At 42.4% G+C, this 27,006-nt stretch overlaps 1 protein-coding gene across 1 annotated transcript; it reads left to right on the forward strand.

The window, feature by feature from the left end:
* Positions 1-3,267: 3,267 nt before the first annotated feature.
* gas2l1 (growth arrest-specific 2 like 1) lies at positions 3,268-26,565 on the forward strand. The gene is made up of 6 exons (XM_028577866.1): positions 3,268-4,421; positions 13,041-13,148; positions 19,004-19,100; positions 20,069-20,378; positions 21,794-21,854; positions 21,891-26,565. The coding sequence occupies exons 1-6, from the start codon at positions 3,720-3,722 to the stop codon at positions 23,928-23,930; spliced, it is 3,318 nt and encodes a 1,105-aa protein (XP_028433667.1). The 5' UTR covers positions 3,268-3,719; the 3' UTR covers positions 23,931-26,565.
* The last annotated feature ends 441 nt before the right edge of the window (positions 26,566-27,006 follow it).

Genomic DNA, 27,006 nt, shown 5'->3' on the forward strand with positions numbered 1-27,006 from the left:
GATTTCTGTATTCTTATTACCATATCCTAAGAGCAGTTGAGGGTGTGAGAAATATATATGGCACTTCTAGACCCAAAGTAATGCACTACTTTTTGTTTACTTTAAATTCCTTGTCCATAGATGGAGCACATCTGCAGGTCTTAATGACTGCTGCTGTTACTTTTCTTGCCAATAGGTGGTGCAGTTTGAAGAGAAACTTTGGTGCTACAGTTGTGACCGATGATACCGGCTGCGCCTGGTTTCTGGCATCGCATCAATGTCACCATCTCTTTGTTCACACAAAACACTGAAGGGACAGACCTCAATAGCATTCAGGACTTCTTAGCCTTTCTTTTAGAAGTCTTTTCTTATAAATTATTTAATTTAGCTTACCCTTCAGATTTAAGTCAAACAGTCTTATCAAATTGGCATTAGGCTAATTTATTTTCTGCTTTCCATGACTTAGGCTACTGCTAAGTTTCCCATTTTAACTTCAGTCAGGGTCTCATTACTTTTTTTAAATTGCAGTATTCCCTATAAATTAAGCGTTATTAATCACAGATGTCAATCTTTGGCACATATTTTTAACATATGGCAAGCACATGGCTATTAAAACTATATATGAAAAAACCTGATCTCACGGAATTCCGTGAAATGAACACGAATCGCCGAAAATTTGGTGATGGGCCCACGGAAGAATTCCGTTAAATAAACACGGCCCCTTAAATTAAGGAAAAGGTAATGGGTTGGAATTGCGGTTCCGTGACACGCGGGAAGAACGGGACGGTTGGGTTCAGGAAAAGAAGAAAGCGACTTTAGGAAACGTGACATGCGGGACACGAACCCCGGTCTCCTGGTGAAAGTCCTGTGTCATACACCACTAGATAATCCTGCCTGTAGGATTCTGTCAAAATAATCTGGTGAGATGTTCATTGTTATTTGGTCAATAGGTCATTTTCTTACCAAACACTTAAACAGCTCACAGCTTTGCACGTTAGAAGTGGTCTCACTTCACAATGTTGTTATTGACAGGATACAGTAGTCAAGGCTACATGTCTGGTTTATTTTTATTTATTCTTTAATTTACAGCCCTCTATGTTATCCCTTGGGGGAAACCTTGTCACAGCTGACATCTTGAAGTGCTTCTCATTTGCTGTGGCCAGTTGTTCATGTGGATTAATAGAGTGCTGAATTCTCTCTCTCTCTCTCTCTCTCTCTCTCTCTCTCTCTCTCTCTCTCTCTCTCTCTTTCCTGACAGAAAAGCTGATTCATCCAGGCCCAGAAAATGATCTCATCAACCCCCACCTTCTCCCTCTCTCTCTCTCCCAGTCTTTTCCCCTCTATCTCTCTTCCGCCTCCTCCCTTCCTTTCTTTCTCTCTTTCTTAAACAGACACATCCCTCTTTTTAAATGAAAACAAGCCCTCCTTATTGGCAGTGGGCTTCGCTTAAATTCAAAGTCACTAGTACAGTACATGAGCCGCTCCAAAAGATTGTTAAAGGGGACATTAGATGGTGGAAATTACTTTTAAAGGCCCAGTCGGAAGTTTTTGAACATACATATTTCAGGTGTATTTATAGCCTACGATTGAAAAGTTTAAGTTATATATGAAAAATAAGGGTTCATGTGTGTCCCAATGACTTTTTTTTAAATAAGTGTTCATATAGCCTATATAATTGACATAACCTTATAAACAAGTTTATTGAAACATTAACACATTTGAGTTTGTATTAAAAACACCTTATGATGTGGTTGTAAGGCCACCCTTTTGTTTAGAGTTAACTTACAGACTGTCTTTAAACTCACAAGCGTGTTTACTTGATGTTTTTCAAAATTTTAACACACCCCTAAAAACCTGAAAAACAGGTCTCTGCACCACAGTTTGACCTGGATTTCAAACCCCACGTTGAGCTGTAAACATTAGTCCTGACAGTATCACAGCATGTCTGGTTTTGCATTCTCATCTCCTTTGGTATTTTTTTTAGATGATATAGAAGGAGATACATCTTACATGTCTCCTGAGTTAACTGAGTTAACACTAAAGTAGCACTAACAGAAGCAGCTGTTATCTAAACAGGGGACGCAGCGTTCAGCGTTTTTTATGCTCCACATATGTGGAACAAACTTCCAGATAACTGCAGCAACCGCAACCCTCAGTTCTTTTAAATCAAGGCTGAATACTTTTCTTTTTGATGTTGCGTTTCTTTCATTTCTCGTACTGTACTGTGAATTTTATTCTTGTATTTTTATCTGTATTTAATTTTGTATTCATTTCTAACTGCTCTTTAATATTTTATGTAAAGCACTTTGAATTGCCCTGTTGCTGAAATGTGCTATAAATAAAGCTGCCTGGCCTCGTACCATATGTGACAGACACATTTTCTATCATGCACACAGAAAATCATGTGCTCTTGAATTTGCTACTTGGTCTTGTGCTCTGTTCACAGCCTACTTGACTAGACTGTATAACACTGTTTACTGTATATCTCTCACTATCACTCTTTACAATCCCCAATCTCCTGCTGTTTCAGGGTTTGCTGATCTGCCTTTCCTCCCCAGGTGTGACATCTGTGACTTGTGCAGTATACCTGTGTTAAACTATCACACAGTATTACAAAACCTACAAGAGAGATTTAGATACGGTTGTTAAAGCTGAACTAACATATGCATTAATCGTTGGATAAGATGAGGTGGTTGGAAGGGCAATTCTTGCACTAAGCACAGTTGGTGTCTCGTGATGCTGAGATGCAAGCTTTATTGGCCTTTTATCACTTTAGGCTATTTGTAAAGAGACCACACAGAGACTTCATTATGAAGCATGCTTATGTGTTAACCCAAATGAAAATCATAAAAAAATTAATTTCTAATTTTCTTACAGAGTAAAACGTCCTAAACAGTCAGTGCAACCAATGCAAGACCATCATAAACTCATGAATGAGAGATTAGACTACTAGAGTTGAATAAATATCCCTGACAGTATTTTAGCCTACTTTAGGCTACTTTTTACTATTTGACAACTGTAATTAATAGTTACTTTGTCGATTCAGACATATGATCAACAAATAAAATATGATGCATCATTAATCCAGCATTATATAAAGTGCTCTTGTCACAGTTTTAAAGAGTGTATGCTGACTTGGTGAACATGGGGTTAAATTTTCCTCCTCTGCCGAGCCTTGATCCCTCATAATGGGATGTGCCACCGAGTCGCTCTGCTGGTCTAAGCTACAGCAGGTCAACATATTCAGTGCAAGAGGCGGGACTATTTGCAGGGAAGATGAGCTGTGGACTCAGTGCTGCTCTGTGGTCTTGATTACATCGACGAGGAGCTGACTGACCACCACACAGACATGGTCCCACGTGGATTTTTGTGGGTAAGAGGACCCACCGCCCACCGGGTGGATTAACGGATAGTCGCATGGGTGTGTATCGGCGCCCCAGACTGCTCCACTCTCCTTCTCATTCCGGGACCCGGCGATGCGCTCTTTAAAGGAAACGGGTTTCGCAGAGACATCCGGAAAACGCATCCATGCGCCACGGCCAGTCCGCATCCCGATATGTCTCTGACAACACAAAGCCTGGTTTCAAGGAGCTCCCATAAGAAACCAGATATGCCATCCGGAATGGGTGCGTCAACACGGTTATTTTGCGGATGACGCTTTGGAGTGCAGTTGTGCAATGAGACAATTTGGAATTATCAAATAGACTTTATTGATAGGCGGCAACACATAATTCGACAACATGGCTGATCAGAGCAACATCCAGTCCTCCGCCTCCAAGAGTATCCGGCCTTTTAAATCCAGCGAAGAATACCTGTATGCCATGAAGGAGGATCTGGCTGAATGGCTGAACACCCTGTACGATTTGGATATCACTGCGGACACCTTTATGGATGGGCTGGGGACGGGCTGTGCCCTCTGTCGGCACGCCAACAACGTCAACCGCGCCGCGCAGGACTTCCAGCTGGAGTACCCGGAGGCTGCAAACTCCATGAAGGTGCCATCTAAAGATGTGGTCTTTCAGTCACGCAATGTTGTTCCTGGCTCGTTCGTGGCGCGGGACAATGTGTCCAATTTCATCAGCTGGTGCAGACAGGAGCTCTGGATCAAGGACGTCCTCATGTTTGAGACAAATGACTTGGTGGAGAGATGCAACGAGAAGAATTTCGTTCTGTGTCTCCTTGAGGTGGCGCGACGTGGGTCCAAGTTTGGCATGTTGGCCCCCATGTTGATCCAGCTGGAGGAGGAGATCGAGGAGGAGATCCGGGACCAGGAGAGCCTGCGGAGTGATGCAGGGGAGCCAGTTGAGCAGAGCCCGCCCAGCAGGTGTTTCAGTCGGAAGGAGAGCAGTCAGAGTGTGGAGGATGAAGATGAACCTGATCCAGAGCCGTTCATCTGGCCGCAGAAGAGGGTTTTATGTGACATGCGCAATTTGGATGAGTTGGTGAGTTGAAACGATATAAACTCAAGCGTCTGTAGCCCATATTAGTACCCTGCTTGAACTACTCGGAATAACCCTATTTGACTTCATATAATGTGTCATAACTGCATGATGATTCACACAAGTCATCATAAATCTTACAGCTCAATTACCACACAAATTTATCATCACTACTCATATCATGTGTGAAATACAGTATAAATACAGCTTCCCACAGGCTTCTTACCCTCTGGCCTTGGTCAGAAGGGAATATAATCCGGTGTGTTTTGTGTAGTGCTGAACAGTATGAAGCAGCTGATAGAAGGCCGATCTCTCGCAAAACACAGAGAAGTGTCAAAAGTAAAGCACCCTCTCTGAAAATATCATGCCAGTGCTATGATGGACAAGCTAAATGAAAGAGGCTGAAGATGATTGCCAACACAACTTTCAGAGAAAGCAAGAATTTGGGTGTCAAATGCACACAACCCAACAGGTCTCTGAAAGGTCACAGGTCAACTCATTTCTTGTGCATTCTTGTTGTCAGCTCTGCCTCTACGGTCTTGGCAGTCATCTTCAGCCTCTTTCATTTAGCTTGTCCATCAAGAATAATCAAAACAATATCCTGCAGGCAAGAAAGATTCTTAATCATACTGCTTCTGCAGCTCCTTTACCTACACATCTAAAAATATGTCCCTTTTTACAGTTTGGTTCTAATACATTCCCTCTCCTGTGGAGTCGAAAGCATCCATTCTTGTCATTTGTCCTGTTGAACTGGCTGACCTTTGCCAGGGCCTGCCTGACACCAGCCAAACGTCTTGTTAGGGCGAAGCTAATGAGAAGACATAAGACAGACCAGCGTTTGGGTTGTGAGTGGGGGAGAAGTTGATATTTTCATGATGAAGAAGAGAACAATGTCTGTCTTTGGCACCAAAGATGTGAGGGGCAGCAGAGAGGGAGGAGGGGAGACAGTCACACTCATGCTGGTCAGGCAGCAGAGCAGAGCGGCTCCGGTGTGACCTCCACAGACAGAAATAGGAGAGCATGTGGCTGAGGATGTGCGCTGTTCGTATCCAGACTGTCTGAATCCCCATTCTCTCACTCATATGACTGAGTAGTGAGGATTAAACAAGCCGACTGCATTATCCGGGCAAAAAGATCCCAGGAAAGCTACAGAGCGTATGCCTGTCTTTCCTTTTCTGTCATCTGCACTGACACATCCCTCAGCAGTCGGACAGTGACCATCAGACGCTTTTGACTTGACTGATTTGGGAAGTGGCATTCCCAGTCATCATGTGTCTGGTGAATAAAATCTCTTCCACCCTCCCTGTCAACCTTAGAAAACTGCTTGCATGCAAGCTGCACAGAACAGCCCACATCAGCAACATGAGGCTCTTCAACCGAGAAACCACAGTGGTACTAAGATGAAAAATAGTACAGTATTATGAAGGGTAGTTGTACCAACACATCCTGTCTAATGGCTTCAGCTGTTTATGACATATTCCCACTGGATTTCTTTTAATGTCATGGACTGTACCATTTTTGTTTTACCCAGGAAACAATGAAAATGAAATCCTTTTTTTTTTCTTTAAAGTTTGATCAATATCTACTCCATAGGCTACCCACGCAGTTCTTGCTGCAAGGCTTTAGGGCTCTCTGTCCTCCATAACATCAGTCACAAGTTTATCCTGCAGAATAATTTGTATTTCTGTTTTACAACAGATTAGTGTGCCGTTACTGGAAACCTCATCACTAGTAGACATGAGTATCTGACAGGGAGAAAGAGGAAGAAAGTTTAAGGGCATATTTTCATTGGTAGTTCCACTATCCACAGCCTGCATCATCCAACACAGATTGTATTTTACAGGATGGTTTTGCTCTTTTGTTTTCATTATTATTCAGTTTTTTTCTATGCAAAATATGCATTGACCTATTATTCATGATAACTTAATTTTGAATCAGATGTTTTCAAATACATAATTTATCAACCTATTCATGAGATGCCTCCCTAATCAGATGCAATAACATATTGATTAAATGTCATCAATGAATTACCAGGCCATTAACTCCCACAGAAATGTGCACGGGTGTCTCAGATACTTGTACAAACTGAAATGCTAAAAATGTTCAGCTTTCTTTTAGTTATCTTGTTTTCTTTATGAAAAACTGAATGTGAGCCAACTGATGGGGTTGGGAAACATCTACCTACAATCACTGTTTGTACGTGAACCCAGGACGATGCCATTACATGTCTCTGCCACCACGATGCCTTAATCCAATTAAATCTCAAACTGACAATGTGAGCTGTACAGTGTTTGCATGACCACCAAGTATTTTATACAGGATCCTATTTATGCATTCCGAATCGCATATCAAGACCAACTTTAAATTCCAGTGTGCTATCTTGTGCAGCTCATTGTCTCAATGAGATTTGTACATTTGGCAACTGTATATTCTTCTATACGTTGTGTGGTAGTTGGATGATCAAACTAATCTTGTTGTTGAGTTCAACAAGACAATACACGTGTAGTGATAATAGGATTACAGGTCATTATTGAGTGTAGTAACAGTCTGAATACTGACAGCAGGAAAATTTTAAGTAGAAGTCCCTTTAAGGACATCTGGCTATTCAATAATCACAGTAAAAATGTGTCCCCATGTATATATTAAATTAAAGTAAATATATAAATAATAAGTGACTCTTAATGCAAACAGTTGATGTGTCACAACAACTACCTGTTGGATACAATGGGTATGTAATCATAAGAAAGCTGTTGTCTACAAGGCGCCCTCATGTAAACACTCACCACCGCTGTGTGTGCTCTGCCGCTTTGTGCGTTATTATTACTCATATCACTGTGGGACAGTTTTCCACTCTAAAGTTGAGGAAGACTGGCGTCTCATTTCCTTAATCTTAGATTGAGTCAGTAATAAATGTTTCTTTTTGCCACTCCTGGAGATGTTGGTTTTCTCAATAGTGGTACAGACAGCAGCTGGTTCACACTGCTATATGTCCACATAACGTTTATCCTATGCATTAGGGGATTTTCTTCCATATCATCACTAGATAGGGATTATGACAGCGACTTCGATTGGATCTGTATTTTCCTATACGCTGCAAGCAGCCTTCTGCAAAGAAACATCTATCTACAAAAAAAATGACCTTTTTGTATATTTTTCTACGTCTTGCAAAAAAGGCCCTAGGCACATACAGAGCTATGCAAAGTGACATAGATGTGATCATTGAAATTACACTTACTCACCCCATAATGCACTCTAATTGTTTGCATGTTTACTGCATGCAAGGACATCTATAAAGTACAACATCTGAGCTTAATAACAACAGGCCATTGGAGCTTCACAGCCTTCCTTCATCCGCATCTTTCATCCTTCTTCTTGCTCAGTCATATAAACTGGTTCATGTCTCTTCTCGCCCTCGGCTTCAACATTCAGCCCTTGTTTAGTCATATATGTGTGAGCCCTCATTCCCATCCCCCACCACAAGTCTCTAATAAAGCAAAGAACAGTATGTCTTATTAGTGGCATTGAAGAGGGAGATGTGAATAGACTGTTGACAGCGAGGCAATCAAAGGCTGATTTCTCAATCAACGTCTTTAGATGGAGACACCAGCCGAGCAAAGGGGAGAAGGGGTAATAAAGAGAGAACATGTGTGTATTATGCCTATATGGACAGTCTGCTCCATTAACCTTATGGCCCAATTCATGCATTCAGGAAATAAAAAAGGGGAGTAGACAACAGATAGTGTGCCTAGAGTGACTTCACTGTACACTCTGTTAAACCTGACTGGAATGGATGTTACTCTGGGAGGGAGAGCTACAGTAGAGAGGGGAGCTAGAGTGAAAGAGAAAAGTAGGTCATCATGCTTTGCATTGGGTCACACTCGTACACTTTGCTGAGAGAGCGTGGCACCCTTCAGTGTTTCTCCCTACTGCGGCACTCGTGTTTTTAGGGGTTTATTATTTGTGAGTTTGTTTTACCCTCTATACTTTGCACAGTAACAGTACAGATCAGATTGCACTCCGCCGTACTATTTTCCATGCTGCAGGGTGCATGTGAAAACAGCTGACTCTGCACTTTGCATATTGCCCGCTTTATGTGGTTATTGCATTGCATTTTGTGCTATCCCCTGATTGTTTAAATGATTATCATTTATCTGAATAGGCTTCTGTCTGTGTGAGTAGTCTGGTTATTTTCTGCACCAGCCAGCAGCCTCCTCATGCTGGTCTCAGGTGGAGGCTGTCAGGATGAGAACATCAATCCCTCTAACCTCGGCTGTCACAAGGAAAAAGTGCTGAGTGTTCTTGAGCCTCATCAAAACAAACCTACATGGGCGCCTGGATGGCTCCCATGGCGTGCGCCCCATGTGCAGAGACTTGGTTCTTGCCGCCGCGGCTGCGGGTTTGATTCTGACCTGCGGACCTTTGCTGCATGTCATTCCCCCTCTCTCTCCCCCTTTAGTCTTTAGCTGTCCTGTCTAATAAAGGCCTAGAATGCCCAAAAATTATTTGAAAAACAAACCAACAAATGACTGGTCTGATTTTTAATTTCCTGCGCTGGGTAATTAAACTGCTGTCTGACTGAAGCAGATGAATAATAGAGTTATTCGCCTTGCAGCATTTGATGTCCATTAGATTGATATATTCTCCCACCAGCCCAATGAGCAGTTTGTCATGTGGCCAGAAGACAGGCATCGATTTTCAGAGAATGGTTTCCTTGACGTGGCGGATGAGGCCTTTCCTGGAGCCAGTATGATTAGATTTTTCACCCAGACACACAACACAGGTTATAAAATATACGAAGGCATGTTATTATTTTTGTAACCGATAAAGGTTGTAAATGATAAATGTTTGACATTTTGTATGATATGCTTATTTGCTTTCTTGTGTTTGCACGGTAAATGTGCTGTAGTTTCGGATTTTTTCTGTCTCCTCTGTTTTCATTCTTTGTGCTAAGCTAAGCTAACCGGCTGCTGACTATCCTTATATTTAATGGACAGATGTAAAAGTGGTATCGATCTTCTCATGACTCTCAGCCAGGAAGAAAGTGAGCATATTCCCTAAAAGGCAATGCATTCTTTGTTTGTTATATTATTCTGCCTTTTGCCCTGTGGAAGGTTACAGACTTTAACTGACACACCTGATCCTGAGGCATTTATCCAACTCTGTTTTTTCTGTCTCATCTCTGCTGGTCTGGCCTGTTGGACCAGCATGCTAATAGTCTCTAAATACATGTATTTTCATGATCTCTCCAGTTTGGCCCCAGGCTAAAGGTCCAACATAATCAGCATTCATTCAGTTATTTGTAATCTGCCTGCACCGCCAAGGTTATTAAGAGAGTTATTAAGTTATTAAGAGTTATCATTTGGTGCAAAGGAGGTTATGAGATGTTGCATGATTGTCCACAGTGGAGTCGTTTACGCAAGCTGTTAGGAAAGTGGTTTAATAGGAGTATGGAGTCTGATATGTAGCTGTCTCAGTGTTCATAGTCTTTTGGAATGCTTACTGGGTGGTGAAGCAATCATCCCTCAAGTTCCAAAAACTTTCCCTCCACCCAAACAGACGCCTGCAGCGTTTTCTTGTCTCTATGTGCTTATCTGATCGTGAGATGGCTTTATCTTGGGAAGTTTCCAGTCATGACAGGAGATCCTCAGGGTAACATGATAAGCTAAGAGAAGAGTATTGTTGTCATTTTTTTTAATTCACCTTGAAAGCACTGTACATCTTATACCATCTTATAATGCTCCCAATTTCCTTTACCTTTTGAAAATTGTTTTCTATCGTAAACCCTCCAACCTACAGTTGACTCACAGAAGTCAAATCCTAACAACTGCCTATATAAATTCCTGTGGGGTGTGTTGTAATGTTTTTATTGTTGGAGATTGCCAATGACTAACCTTTTGCATAGCAATCATAAAAAGAAGCTAGTTGCAGCAGGCCAGTCAGCACACCTATGTTTGATGACTGTGTGGTTGTACTGTACATTGTTTGTTGACTCATGAGGAGAGAACAGAGTAATATTCAGATGAATGTGCGGCTTCTTTGAGTACATTTATGAAATGTGGATCCCAGTCTGAACCACAAAACCAGAAATCTAAAACCAGAACTATATTTTGTATATTCACATAACCTTTAAATTAAAAACAACAGCAAATTGACTTATTAGAGTGGAACAATATTGGCAATCTTGTATATTCCTTTATGATACCATTTTGTTAACCTACTGTCTTAGTGTCGCATGTTAGTCCACATTTCAAATCAGAAAAGAAAATGGGGAATAAAACCTAAACATCTTTATCGCCCCCTCCCATTTCCTCTCTTCATCCCTAGGGTTTGCTCAGCCCCTTAGTCTCTTCCATGAATGGCTCTTCAGATGTTTACAAGTCAGGAAGGAAAGGAATGAACAGATTGTTGGCTCGCACTGAGCAGATATGACGTGATCTGATCAGTGGGATCATTAAAGCAATATGTACTGTATATGTTCTTTACATTAAACTGCTTGGAGACAATCCCAGCTGCTCAATCCAAAGGGAATGTCACAGCAATCTCTTAATAATGAAAGTGTTTCTCTCTCTGCTCAAAACATCTCTTGAATTCCTATGTTAAGATAGATACAGTAGATTCTCAGAATAGGGGCGTGCTGTGGATTGTTTGGTTGTCTTTTCTTTCTTTTCCTTCTCAAACATCTGCAGCGCTTGCTGAAAGCGTCTCTCATGTGACCAACATGCATCCATAATTCATCCTTCAGTTTTTTCGCAATATTCCAGCTCCACTTCTGCATGTTTACTGCATGACCTTGTCTCCCTCCTCCCTTTCTATCTCATTCTGGTGTGTGTGTGTGTGTGTGTGTGTGTGTGTGTGTGTGTGTGTGTGTGTGTGTGTGTGTGTGTGTGTGTGTGTGTGTGTGTGTGTGTGTGTGTGTGTGTGTGTGTGTGTGTGTGTGTGTGTGTGTGTGTGTGTGTGTGTTGGTTTCAGTTTCAGTGTGTCTGAGTGTACCCATTATTGACATGGGAAGTGCACACATTTCGTGTCAAAAGCTCCACAGAGTAAATATTTCAAATGCCAGGGCTGCTATTGATTAGGTTATTATTAAAACACTTCATGGTTTGACTGTGTATCCTGCTCAGCGTTTCGTATGAGACAAAGTGTGCGAGTCTGTCACCTTCCCTCTGGAGGAAAACGTATGACCTCAGCCAAATTGCTCTGGGGGAGGTTTTGGGAGGGAGAGAAAGGCTTTACTATAGCAAGAATGAAAAAAAGTACAGTTAAAAAAGGAAGGGTAAGGCTATGTGTGTGTCTGTTGCCATAGCAATCTTTCCATTAAGTCAATGGCTGGGGTTTTTTCCAAACAGGGCTCGTCCACCTACTGACAGGATGAAAGACGGAGTGACAGAGCAGAGAGAAAGAGAGAGGGCAAGCAGATGTAGAAATGTAAGCAAAACAAAGACAGCAAAGACAAATATAGGGCTGGTCAGCGAGTGCACGGGCTAAGAATAAAGGCTGATAGACAACAAAGCAGATGAGACAGAAAAGACAAGCAGGTGAGAGGGAGGCGAGGTGAGGTGCTAAGGCTTAGCGCTGATTCCTCCCTCTTTAATCAGCATGGGAAAGAATGAGGGGTGCTGTTTGAAGAAAATAACTAGGTGTTATAGGCCAGCCTGCTCACATACACACATACACACATACACACACACACACACACACACACACACACACACACACACACACCACATGCAAGCCAAGCCAAAGGGTGGGAGCTCACAACCGGATATTTTCCATTTGATCCCTTAAATATCAATAAAACACTCTCCTGCCAATGGTAATGGCTGCCCCTGCACGCACAACTAGGAGTAGTTGCTCCTCTTCTCTTCCTGTGCTTTCCTCTGTCCACTTTGCTGCTTTACTTTCTCTCCCTCCTGGTTGACAAGTGTGCATACGCCTTTGTCTGAGAGAGACGCCAAGAAAAACATCAAAGTTGTCCAATCCTGCGAGAGCCCAGGCCTGTGCAACACAGGCAGATCTCGCTCCACCCTGCAGTTGTGTCTGTGCCTAATAAGCACCCCCAACCACAGCAAGGCCACCGGCTATGACTCTCAATTCAAAACCCAGCTGGCAGCACAGGCCTGCTGACATCATCACCACATTGTCATGTTACAGCACAGAGAGGCAGAGTATTCATTAGCATGGTCACATATGTATTTTTGTGCTTTTGTGACACTTGTGCGGTGTAACTAAATTACCAAAATGTTCTGCAGAGATGAGATGAGGCAGGGCTTTTAATGTGGTGAGAGAGCAGGGCGGGGCACCCTAACGCTCAGTGGGTGCTCGGAGAGAAAAGTTGGCAGGAAGATGACGCACTAACAATGCACACTCAACACCCCCATACTCTCAGGCAGCCAAGACTGCTCATTTCTTACACCATAAAACAGATTCATTGTGTTGTTGACACATCCCGCTCAGGACCGGCAGGGCTTTGCTCATGGCTACAGATATATGTGACTAAACATGATCACATGTGGGGGCACTGACCTCAAGAACAGGAAGGGATCACTGTCAGGTTCCTCTCAGATGTGTGTGTCATGTTTGTCCGCTGTGGATGTTAAACTGCTTTTGTTTTGTTCTCCTCAGGTGCGTGAGATTCTGGGCCGGTGTTCCTGTCCAGCTCAGTTTCCCATGATCAAGGTGTCGGAGGGGAAGTACAAAGTGGGAGACTCCAGTGCATTGATCTTCATAAGGGTAGGCCCTCGATACCATTATCAGAATAGTCTGTCACTGTGAGCCATGACACATGTCTTTGTGTCCACATTTTCTGTTTATAAATTAAGGTAAACAGGAAAATGAACTAATAAAAATGAAGACGTTACATTCAAGATGTATTGATCAACTGCATGAACACAAACGTTATTTGCTTTCATTAATGAAATTCCAGTCTTTAAAACATGTTTTTAATTCAGAACAAATGTCTGCAATATTATTAAGACAACATGGCAAACATACTTACGTACTTACTGCCCTTTATGCCTACTGGCATGTAGGGCAGCAACAAAGGATTGTCACTCCTGTCTGTTTAGGGCAAACTTTTGGATGGTTCCCCAGGTCTGATTTAGGGCTTTCAGTTCTCTCTCCACTGTTCGACGCCATGTTTCTTGGGGTCTTACCTTCTTACGCCTTCCTTCAAGAGCCAGTGGAGGGCAGTTCTTGTGATGTCATCCTGTAGTTTTTTTCGCATGATTTGTCCAATCCATCTCCACCGTCTTCTCATGATGATGGTATCTATGCATTCTTGATTGGACCGAGTGAGTAGTTGTTGGTCGGAGATTGTGTTATAGGCCAGAAGATACGCAGGAGGTTTCTAAGGCTCCTTGTTGACAGCTTGGAGTGGTCATGCTCACTGTCATTCTCCAGCAGTCTAACCCACTAGTTATTTAGAAGACAGAAATGAAAATGATTGGTATAATTATTACCCTACTGTCAATGGTAAACATCCATCACAGTTTACGGAACAACCTTGTGGTTTAACTTTGAGCAAAACATACCCGCACACTGCTATTTGGCTCTAAATATTCTTTTATTCTACAGGGACGCCTAACTGTACGTACACACCGCCGCCGACTTGAGCGTCTAAAGATACCGGAAGTCATTCATTTTCAATGGAAGCTGGCTTCTCTCAGCTGCAAGGAGCGTCAAAACTGTCGGCGTCGCGTTTTGGGCGTTTTGAGCGTCAATCAGAAAGTTGAACTTTGGTCAACTTTATGGTAATGAGCTATGACGCGGTTCAGCGGCAAGCAGCGGCAAACGGCAGCAACCATAGACAGTATATGTGTGTACGTACAGTTAGGAAGACCATTTGTGGTCAAATTTTTGTCATGTTCAAGTTGAATTAAAAAAAGAAATGGGAACTAGATGGCAATGTGTGGGTACTTTTTCATCTTCTTCTTCAGATTATTGTTACTCAGCACTTGCCAGAAATTGATGTTGATGGGTTTCACACTTACCTCCAGACAAGGTGGTTTATCTGACTAAATAGTCTGATTTAATTGACGGCTTGTGATTATTGCCCCCTGCGTTATAGCGATGTTGACAGATTTCTGGTAGAAATGACAACATAGACCAAAGTTGTAATAACCTGAAATATCCTTAAGTTAGTTTTACACTACATGTTAAGCTGGATATATAGAAGCTACTTTGGCACAAAAGGCTGTGAGGCCTGCAGTAATTGCATAGAGCCATACAGTGTTGGCATATGGCATCATATGTTGTTTCAAGGAGAGCAGGGTTATGTAGCAACAGATAAACCACCCAGAGAACTGTAGCCTACATTGTATGTAACAGCATTGTGATTCATCTCTCTCACATGAGAAAACAAACTGTCCCACTCCCAGGACTATACTTTTTACCACTGAGACACAATTGGAGCTTTAGGTCATTTCCTGAGCCCTTATCTTGGCTGTAGCCTGTTTCTGCTGGACTGCTTGTCTCAATTTCAGTTTAAAAGCTGCCACCCAACCCAAATCAGGCCTCACAGGAATGGACAGGAAGGCTGGTGGATACCAGGGATCGATTTGGTTTCACTTACCTAAAATGTGCCCCAGCCAGATTAATGGACTCGTTGGATGGCATTCCATGTGGTCTGCATTTACATTATAGGTCTGTAATGTCAATATTTCTTCACATTTAGTGGCACCACTTGTTCCAGACAGGGAGATGTGATATACACTATGTGAAGCACACACACGCCTGTCTGGGAAATAGCTTTTTTCTATTTTCTCCAAAGGTGTCATGTGTACTGAAATCAGTGGGACAAACTGTAAGGGTCTGTAGAAAACTATAGGAATGCGGAGAGCAGTTGAATTTTGTATTTAAATTTTTTTCATTTTTATGATGATTCATGATTCATAATCCAAACATCATACTTTCTGTTATGATGCAGAAAAAAGTGGTTCTCTGTAAATAAAGTCCTGAAACAGAGACAGGATTTTTCTCCTCTGCATTTTCATTTCATGTCATAATCCCAATTGTGAGCAATTACGTGCACTAAAGCTATCATTAGCGGCTGTTTGATTTAATTAATTTAATTTAAATTAATCATGCGAGGGAAGGCTGATGTATAAATTTGGGGAGAAGAAAAAATAAAAGACTTCTCCTCCCTTCAGCAAAATTAAAAATACATAATCTCTCCTCCCTTCTAATAATTTCCTTACAGTCCCTAAAATGGATTGTGATGGAAGTGTTTGATTAATGGAAGCTCGTGTTTGGAACAGACATTTTAAGATAAGATAAGATACTATCATACTACTACTACTAAAACATAATGGGACAGACATGCCTGCCCTGCCCGTTTGAGAGAGAGAGAGAGAGAGAGAGAGAGAGAGAGAGAGACACAGAGAGAGACAGACAGAGAGAGAGAGAGAGAGACAGAGAGACAGAGAGACAGAGAGAGACTGTCTGTGTGTGTGTCTCTGTCTGGGAGCCTTTTGACTTGTCAGATTATCTCTCTCTACACACTGTCTCTACCCTTTCCTCATTCCTCACTGGAGATGACAGTGATCACACATATGCCTGAGTAGCTACAAGTGCGGCCAACACACTTCCCTTATTCTTTTGAGGGGAGGAAGTGGGCAGCCGCTTTAAAAGCCAGAAAAACCCTATTCAGTATACCAAAGCTCTGACAAGGATCTTGGGCTGAACGAAGGCATGAAGCAGAGAAAGCTAATGGCTGAACGGATCATATGAACAGAGGGGGGAGTTAATAAGGCGTATTTGTCCCTAGGGAAGTCGCTCCCTAGAGGGAGGAGATGCCTTCAGTTGTGGGGCACAACAGCTGAAATGAACTATGAGCTACATTTTTGAGCTCACCAGCCAGATTTAAGAAGAAATAGGTTCAACACGCCCCCACAATGGTGACAAGAAGTCTCTCTCTGTTCGCTGTTGCCATAGAAACAGGGATTGGGTCTCTCTACACTGAAGACTGTGATACCCCTTCAGTGGTTGGGAAATTAGGCAGCTAAGCCATAGATCTAAAATGAAACGTGGTCCCATGTTGTCTATTTAGCCTCAACAGACTCGTCAGCAGATTCCTGCTGCAGAATCATGTATAACATGTGGAATGCATGATAAGCTTGTTGGATATGACAACAAGTGATAGAGAATTCAATAAATGAAGATTTAGTCATACAGCATTTTAAGACCCTTGATAATTCTCATTATAGTCATATAATTATCCCACTCCAGTTACACAAAGATATTTGTTTATTTGGATTTCCAGTAGCTGTTACCATCATGACAGCTACTCCTCCTCCACAGTTAACATTAACAAAGGCATTAAATAGAGATGTGAAACCATGTCTTTATGTCACAACAAAACCTCTATTATAGTATAATGTACACTATGCAAAAACTAAAATAATGATAAAAGTCAGAAGTGACAGCAGATCTATTCTGTAAACTACTTAGACAAAGCAAGGTAACACTATAATAACCATCGCTAATAAATGTTAAATTGATATTTAGTTAAACTTAAATTAATAGTTATTTTACTGTTAACTAACAACAAAATGATAATTAATTATGTTTACTAATTATATAATTTATGTTATTTTAACAGTTTATTGTTGTTCACATCAAAACATTTTATATATTATATTAAAGGTCCAGTGTGTAACGTCGTGTTTAGTTAAAATCTGTGTTGCCCGTTCAAAAACTTGTCCTTTTTCATGAATATTTACCTCCACCATCAATTCCAAGTATTCCTTTTGGCTTGAAATTTTACATTTGCATTCGCATGAACTGGGGTAGACGCTCCATATCCATGGGCCGTCTTGAAATACGTTAGCCGGTAAGGGACATACAGGACATACTGCTCTACCTTTCGTGTTTTCGCTGTCACATGATAAACTCACAGGTGCTGCTAATGGGTATCGTAGCTTCCCGGCCCCGGCAAGTTGGAAGAAGGAAACATGGAGGACCACATGTATTCAGAATCCAAATTTCAGAAACAGGAGTTTTCTTCTTCGCCCAGAAAAAGAAAAAGGATATTGAAAAGAGCAAGAGACCAGCTTTTTAAAGCGTGAAGGCTACCGTAGCTGTAATACGTACTTTAAATGGCGTGGTGCGAGAGAATTGATTGCGATATCTGATCTCAACGCTGGATGGTAGAAATTCCTACACATTGGACGTTTAACTTTTTGTTAGTGATTAAGAAATTGTTTATAAACTGTCAATAAACATTTTTTGGATGTCTATTATAAAGTTCGTATCGATACCGATAATTTGGAAAATGCCTAATATCGGCCCGCCGATATATCGGTCGGGCTCTATTATATACCTATTAACTAAAGATTAATTAACTATCAATTTACTATTTATTAGTGATGGTTATTATAAGGTGTTACCGTATGGGGATCTCTGTTCACTGACCTTTCGTGATGTTTTTATTGTGGAAATTATACATCAGTGAGGATACAAATATATGATATGAAACTCGTGCAGCCTTTCACTGCAGGCACATGATGCCCACGCAGCATCACACAAACAGTAAACCTGTTACTGACATTACAGCAGAGGAGAGTAAGCAGTTTATACTCTCAGGTCTGATAGAGATAAGCAGATCAGCTGTTTCGACGGATTTGATGTAGTAGGGGCGCAAGGCCGATGAAAAGACTTGTAGTGGATTGGCAGGGATTGTATTAGAGAGAAGGTGGGGTCAGACTTTGGTGCACATGTCTGTGTCTGACAACAGTCAGGGACGCGGAGATGAAGCACTCGGCCATGTGCGATTTGGTGGAAATAAACTCTGTGCCAGTCCACGCAGATGTGTCATTATGGCTTTGCCTTGCCTGCCGTCTGAGACACGGGTACAACCTTTAAAACATGTGGCTGGCAGACCCTATTACACAACCCAAGGCAGGGGGATGCATCCACGGGGCTCTCACATCAGGCAAATTGTGTTGCTTCAGTGAAGGCAGCTTCTGCCTGCAGGGAGTGAGGCTCTTCGGTCTCATCTTGCGGATGCGTGTGCTTCAAAGAGCAGACGAGAGTAAGAAGTGACATATCCACCAACCCCCCCTCTGTTATGGCTATCCAGGCCCCCTCTCCTCTCTTCTCCTCTCCTCGGTAACTAAAATCTCAGAGAGCATAGAGGACAGCAGGGGTGAGTTGTTACCATGCTAATTCACCCTGCTCCCCTCTGAAATCACGGGGAAGCCAGCTGAGAGGCATGAGAGAGAGAGGCCCAAAAAAAAGAGCACAGCACTTTGGCTCTTTCTTCTGCTACCGTACTCTGTTTAATTGTGAGTTGGCATGGCAATGAACAGCCCTCATAATGGCAGCAGCTGGGAGAGTGATGTGAGAGAAAGAGGAGGTGTGGGGGAGGGAGATGCAGGGGCACGGGCAGGGGTGCATCTAGATGTTACGTAACACTGAAGACCGGCCAGCCTTCAGCAAGCCGCCCCACTTGTGGAATTTGCATATCTATTGACAGTGTGTGTGGTAGTGCAGTATATCAAAAGGTTTTGCCACTTTATTTGTGTGTGAATGTGTATGTTACTTTCTGTTTATCTATTGAAGCCTTGTTTTCTCTTTTCATCCCTCAGGTCCTTCGTACTCATGTGATGGTGCGTGTTGGAGGGGGCTGGGACACATTAGAGCACTATTTGGACAAGCATGACCCATGTCGCTGTGCTGCTTTCGGTGAGGTCACTTCCTGTTCCCCGTCAGCCCCTTATAAAACAACTTACTTGTTGTGTCTCGGTATTGCATAATTCATAATGCATTTAAAATCATAAACAAATGATTCACATCTGCTGTACTGTGTTCAGACTAGGAGCAGACACTGTGAAGGTCAGCAAGGTTGAGAAGTAGTGTTTGTCATACAGTCCTAGTAGACACAAATAAATAACTATAACTAATCCAATTTTAAATTTCTCTCATTATACACATTCTGATTTTTGCTGTTGACTGATTTGACATTGTTATATCACCCAGCAACAATCAGTCTGTTTCATACTAAAAACCAGAACAAAAGTATTTCTAGCCAGGGAATGTAGGCCTTCAAAATGATCAAGTTTGTAATGGAAAATGTGAAGTCACTCTTACTCTGTAATCCTCTACTGCTACCTGATTCCATAAAACATCTGTGTAGCAACTCAAAGACTTTTTTTTTTTGCTTATAAACCAAAACTATTCAATGTTTACACTCACTATGATTAGCAGCACAGAGCACAGTGATACATGCCCATAAACAAACTGCTGCTGAAGTGGTGATGTCAAGGGCCAAGCGTCTGGCCTGAACAGCTGACACTATCTGAAATCATAATTGGTGCTACATTTAAAACCACAAGAGGTTGAAGATCATAGAGTATCAAGTGATTACAGAAATATGCATTTGTGTTTTATAAATGTTCTCCCTAAACAGTGGGATCATCAGCATCTTGCTGGTCGCCTAGTCTCACAAGTGAGGGTCTGTCTATCTCTGGCTCAAGGAAGCATGCAATATGTTATCTACTGCTGCTATCTAAGAGCTTGATGACATTGATGTGGTTAGCTATGATATATTTCTAGACCTCTAAATGACTTTTATCCTTAGTGATTGTACAGGCTGTCTGACAATGTTGGTTAAAGGTCTGTCTTAAACACTTGTTATTAATTTGTCTCCACAGCCCACCGCTACCACCAGGCTAAAGCCAGTGGCCAAGGTCAGGGAGCCCAGAGCAAGTCCTCGAGCGCCCACTCCTCCCGCTCCACCAGCCCAGGTCCACACTGGCGAAATGATGGCATCGCACCTTACAAACCTCCAGACAGGCGCTCCTTGGAGCCCCCCTCTGCTCCATGTGCCTCTTCTTCCTCCACGCGGCCCGGCCGCTCACAGAACCCGTCTGTCACCACCGAACTTGACTCCGGCGCAGCACGCACTCTACTTCCACGGCCGCCACGAGACCGCTCAGAACCTCGCCACTTTAATCCTCTCAGGTGAGTGTTTGCGCCTACTCAAGTGTGTGGATAAGTGTTGGGATAAGTGTGTTACCACCTGGCAGGTCACACTCAGTGTTTTGCTGCTTGCTTTGCCCACAGATGACCCGTCAGAAATAACACACACACACACACACAAACAAACACACAAAGAACTGGGAATATACACAACAAATACACATGCCAGGAAGCCACAGATTAGACCAGAGCAGCTTTATCTAATCTCAGGTGACATTGCCAGATAAACCCATCTCAGGCAGCCAGCCTACAGCACTTCCTAGTGGCTACAAGGTGGACACCAAACACATTTTCTCAGCTCTTCTTTCCCTTAGTCTTCTCTCTTCTACTTTTCATTCAGTTCGACTGCCTAAAGATGGCTGTGATTCTGTGTGAGCTGTTGCTCCTGCATGTCAAACAGATGCTCTGAATTAGTATGAAGACATTGACAAATGAAACCACACATCAGTTTTCTTTGATATGCTTCTGAAGCGGCTCATCAGTGATAGAGAAGTGGCACGTTAAGGCCATTATAAGTGGCTCTTTCTCGGTGGGATATAAAGACAATAAAATGTCATGAAGCTGGTAAAAAGTTTAGCTGGTCACATACCTTCCCTATATGTCAGAGTGTGAAGACACCATTGTTTAACACATTTTGGAGCTGAATGGTGGTTTACTTTGGCTTCAAGCCAATGTGTGGCTCATTTCTGTATTGAGCGATGGCTCAGACCAGACGTCAAGGCAACAGCTCATTGGAATTAACCCTATGTGGGTGGGTCATCCTGTTTCAAATGCGCCAGACTAGATAAAGACTAATCTGACAACTATCCCTAGACAACTGTTCACAGCTAACTGGGGAAGTAGGTCAACAGGTGGGCTCCATGCAGGCAAGTTAGCATGCCTGAAAATATACAAGTCTAATTTCTAAGGATAACTTTAGAAGTTCGGTGTAATAAACACAAATTAAAGGCACAACCTAACTGAAAACAAAATTGTATCCTTACCACCAAAAGGCAAAACTCAGGACGGCAGCATGCTGACATTCCTAAACTGACTGATGGGTCTTTAAATGCATGGACTCTTTCTAGACAACAACTTAACTGTTTTAACACTGTTTTCTGATGCTGTAAAAAAATAAATAATATAATAATAAAATATAAGATATAAGTGATTCAATCTTAATAGTTAAACAAACAACACACCCACCGCTGGGTATTTAAATATCCAATTTACAATACATACTTTATTGATCTGTACTCAACAAATCGATTGAGATTTTTTTCCTCCTGTATGTGCAAGTAAGGAGCTGATAATACCTGATGGTGCATGACAGTGGAGTGTCTGGTTGAGAATGGGGAAAATCTACAAAACGTTTGGGGTAATATTATGAATATTAATTACTCTTTTCTACATTGTAGGAATAAGGAGACAAAGTTGCCAGTGACAAGACGTCTGTCTGGAGACAGTGACTCCTCTACAGCCTCCTCTAAGGGAGGGGGAGGAGGAGGAGGAGGAGGAGGAGGAGGAGGAGGGGGACGGTACTCTCAGGGTGGTGCCTCACGACGCTCTGGTGATGAAGTAGTCCTGCTTGTCAATCGCAAGGAAGGGAAGCATGTGATAGAGAGGCCTGGTGCTGGAAATCAGACCCCATCCCTGCGTCCCCCACTGCCCCGTGCTCGCAGTCAATCTCGGGAACGTCCTGGTCTCGCTCCAATACTCAAACCGAACCCACCACAAGGATGCGCTGATGGATCGCGAACATCCCGCACAGAGAGAGGCCGCTCTCTCGGAAACGAGGGCCCGAGGAGGCTCCATGCACAACGTTCCCACAGCCAGAGTAAGTTAACCTGCCGTACTCGGTCCAGTGATGCCAGCCCAGGACCCGCTTCCTGCTATAGAGACCCTCAGCCCCCACCTCCGGACAGACGAGAGGACCTTCGGGGCAAACAATTGCCCCCATCCTCTCCCAGAATAGGTGGTGGGTTCACCAAAAGGCAGTCGTCCTCATGCTCTAACTCGCCTATTAAAGGGGTCCAGAACAACAACAGCAGCCCCAGCAAAAAAATTATAACTACTCCCAGGCCTCCTGCACCTTGCTCACCCTCCATAGGAAAAGGCAGACTTCTGCCACCAGTCACCTCAGGAGGGCGACGTTCACCTCACTCAACTCCCCGCAACTCTCACCATCATACTGCCCGCTCCCCTCGGACATCACAGGGCCCTCGCTCTGCTGGGCGAGGCCACCATAGAACCTTGTCTGGCCTGGAGTGCCAGGAGTCCGAGGAGGAAGGACTAGGCCTTGGCTTCCAGATGTTGACAACACTAGACCCCCAGAAAGAGCTGGACTTGTATCGCAGCTTTGAGGCTGAGTTTCTGGCCAATACACAGCAGGCTAGAGGAGTGTCTTGTAGAGCGCCAGAAAGAGCGAGCCTGCAGGGAGCTGGGACACATTTAGTACCAGCACCCACTGATCCTAATGTCACTGACTCTGCCTATTCCTCCTCTAACTCTTCCACCTCCTCCCTGAATGTGGGCGCAAAGATAGGAACTCTGCCTGACCTCAGGGAATCCAAAAGAACTAATTCCCGTCACTTCCCACTGGAGGACCCCTTAAATTTACTTCATGGACACAATTTTGGAGGACCACACAACTTAAGTCAAGGAGCGCCTGAGCACTGGGGGGAGCGTGGAAGGGGTCTCAAGAAGCTCCCAGCCATCTCTAGCTCCATCGAGGAGAGAGAACCCCCTTCCTCCCTGCCTGGTCTTGGAGACACAGACAGATTGATGAATCAGGTCCCCTCACAACCTGCTTTCCACTGTAGGAATATGAATGGAGACCATGGAGGTTGTCCTCCCACAGGGGGGCTGACAGGTCAGCAGGGTCAGCTTGGCTGGGGCACAGGACCTGAAGGAGATGTTCCTCTGGAGAATCACCAGCCAAACCTCCCTCATGACCTAGAAAATGGTGACAGCAGTGACGACCTCCCGCCCCCAGAGGCTTGTCGGTCACCTGTGCCCCTTCCCCCCTCTGAGGACTGCTCCTTCCAGGATTCCTCTAGTGAAACCTCTTCCATGTGCTTCAGCCTGAGCGAATCACGTTCTGAATCCCCCCCACCAGCTTCACCCCCGGCCAACGGGGACTCCGAAGGAGAAGGGCTGCAGACTAAGAAAGGGCAAAAGAAGGCAGACAGCATAGCCCCTATCTCTAAGCACAAACTGAGAGGCAGGGTGAGGCCTCGCACTGACAACAGGCCAGAAAACAGCCCATCACGTATCCCCACACCGGTCAGCTACAGAGATCTGCAGGCTTACGACACGTTTTCCCCAAACCACACCCCACCGCTGTCCCCTCAGAGCTCGCGCTCTACTGGTCGTCCAGCCACATGCAAGAGCCTACACCAGGCTTTCACAGATATGATCCATCCTCAACCACGTTCCCCAGCAATGGGCAACAAAGATTGCTCCTACCCTGGACAGTCAGGGAGCCTGAAGCTTGGATGTAGCACAGATGACACAGGGGGTTGTTGTCATGAACAAACTTTGACTACTGTGTAAAAAAAAACTTGAGACTGGGCTATAGACTTTCATTGCATGTCTAACACTCCTTCTTTTTCACTTAGTTTCTCCTCTGAATACCTGCAGGGGGTTCAAATTGCTTTTATGTTGCACTCAAGCCAAATTATTTATTACCAAAGGAATGGTCTTTAATATTACTTTTACTGTCTTTTAATGTGTGCATGGGGATGCTTTTGCCAATCATATGGTTTGTTTTTGCAAAGACACTTGTGAAATTCTCATGGTTGATACAGAGAGATGGAGAGAGAGCATATGTGCTGCCATGTGCCCCACTGAGGGGCATGGTGAAGTGCCAGGGATTTTAAGCTGCAACTCTATAAACAGTGTCAACACTACATCTTTAGTCAGATGGATTGGCTCCCTCTTGTGGTTTGCCACAGCATCTCTGCTTGCCTTGATAGTCAAAATACTGGTGACTGTGATATTTTCAGTCTCCCCACAGTTGTGTGTTTCATATAGGACTCATTATACTCACATTTACAAAATACTAATAGGTAACATAGACAAAGGTAACCCCATCATTCCTCTGACATTATGAACACTACATGCACTACCAATCTCTGTACATTGGTCTGCTGTTATTAATGTATGATGCCACCTTTTCACAACAATTAATGTTGTTGAGATAGATATCTGTTTTTAAATGCGTACAGGTTCAAGATTCTGTTTAATGCAGTAAAACATTTTAACTTTATTTCTACTGTTACGTGGATTAAGTGAAAAAATATGAGGAGCAGTGAAGGTTGTATTACTTTGTGTCATTGTCACTAAAACAGAATTGTTGGAAGCTACTCCTCTGACCAAACTGTACTCTGGAATACAATGCTACACATATACACATGTCTAAGGCTTAGGAGAATGAATGTGTAAATACATGTTGATGTACTCACTAATACATGTGGGTATTGTGTATATAAAAAGGCATTGAATTTACAGTTTATTGTACATATCACTGTAACAGTTCTGTGCTGCCTTAGCTATGCAATATCGGTGTTGGAAATGCCTTGACAATTCCCTTTGCCTTAAAATATATTCGCAGGTTAGTTTTTGAATGTTTTTGCTCAACATCACTAAGATCTATTCATTAACACTACATTGCCATCATTTACTATTTATGATAATAGAAATTGGAGAGTTTGAGTGTGAATGTGGAAATAAGTAAGGATCATTGCCAATTTAATCATTATACTTGATGTAGGTGTACAATTCATGTTAAAGATATATAATTTATTGCCTCTGAATACCATTAGTTGTTTTGAAACACAAGAAGCCAGATAACCTACTTAGCAGATGGATTTCAAAGACACGGCACAATCTGTGGTGACATCTAGTGGCTAAAGAAAGACATGTTTTATTAACAGTAAAAAGGGACACTGTTTTCTGTTTTTGGAATTAAGTGTTCTGGGACTGATTAGAGCCAATAACAATGCTATTATGAGGGAAAGTTTGATGAATGAAGAATGACTTTGACTTGAGTGTCTGAATGTGTGCAACAGTGCATGGATAATAGATACTGTAACTGGATATTAGCGTTCTCTTGTGAAGCTCATGCACAGTTGTCAAGAGTATGAGAGGCCAAACCCCAGCTACAGTACTTCTGTACTTTGTAAAATATATTTGAAAGTGGAAAAGTTTGGCTTGTTGTCCATTAAGAGAAGTTGGTGGCCGTTTTCTTTTGATGTGTTTACAATGGTTGTTTCAGTAAAAAATACAATTTCAGTAAAAAAAGAAAAGCAACATTTGTGGATAGCAACTTTTTGCAGGGCACTGACACTAAATGGACAAGAAAAAAAGAAGTGTGTGCATGTATTTGTGTACGTATGGTATGAGAATATGTACAGAGTTGGAGTGAAGTGGGGAGTGATGTAGGTCTAATTTATTTATTTATAAAATTTAATTTAATTTTGGGCTCAAGTGACATCTGTGTCCCAAGTAAAGTTAAATGATCTGTAAGTGTTTAGGGAAATCTAAATGAGGCGGGCCCAGTGAATTAAACATCAGGCATTTTAAGATTAGTTTCTCAACAGCATACTGTAAAGGGACATAATCCATTAGAAATGTTGCCAGTTTAAAAAACTGGTATGAAACAGACCAACTAAACACATTTTTGCAATATTCAGAGATACAGTAATATGCCACCCCTAATTGCTACAAATCATTTATAATGTGTCAGTTAGAGCTACATATGTAGCTGGTTATTGAACAGATCTGTATGAACAGATTTTTACATGCATTCTAATTGTTTTACATTTGAATTTGTTTTGGCTTATTTGAAGATATTTGCATTTTGATCAATTGGTGTTTAAAATGCACCAGCTATGTAAACTGTGACTTCATACAAACATATGGTGACATTCATACAAAAGAGTGCTAATCTGCTCTTTGTCCTGCACAACTTTGCAAATTCCATGAATCTCTCTCTCTCTCCTTCTCTCTATCCTAATTAGCGAAATCTGAATGTTCATGATTCGACAATTTCTTGTTTGCTAATGTTATTTTCAAATGTACAGATTGCTTGACATTGTGGAATTTGTATGTATGAAATAGCAATACTGCAACATTTCACAGTTTTTGTTGTTGAAAATGCTGTCCAGTTGTTCTTGTAATAAACAATTTCCTCTGAGGTTTATGAATTAGCTCTCATTAATTATATATAAACATATAGAGCTTTGGTCACAGCAGTGTGCAGAACAGATCGGCCGTGCCGTGCAGTGCCTGTTTTGAGAAAAGCCAAAATGTGAACGTAGATAATGGCAATAGCCTATTATTCTTCATGCACAATGTGATTTACTAACTTTTGTAATTGAAACATGTTTTGTTGTTGCGTAAAATGTAAGTTACTGTGTGTAATCATCCCATTTGACTGCTATTAGATTATCTCGTGCAGATTTTGCTGTTTGAAGTTAAAAAATGCAACAAAACTCAATTGCCCTGAAGAACGGAAATATTGACAGTTTCCCCTTCAAAATGATGATCTGGTGTTTATTAAACTATGGTCATTTTAGAGGCAGTTTGTGGTGCTGTTGAGTATCAGAGATGTTTCTCATATTTAGTC

The sequence above is a fragment of the Perca flavescens genome, chromosome 5 (assembly GCF_004354835.1).
Source record: "Perca flavescens isolate YP-PL-M2 chromosome 5, PFLA_1.0, whole genome shotgun sequence".
NCBI classification, from domain to species: domain Eukaryota; kingdom Metazoa; phylum Chordata; class Actinopteri; order Perciformes; family Percidae; genus Perca; species Perca flavescens.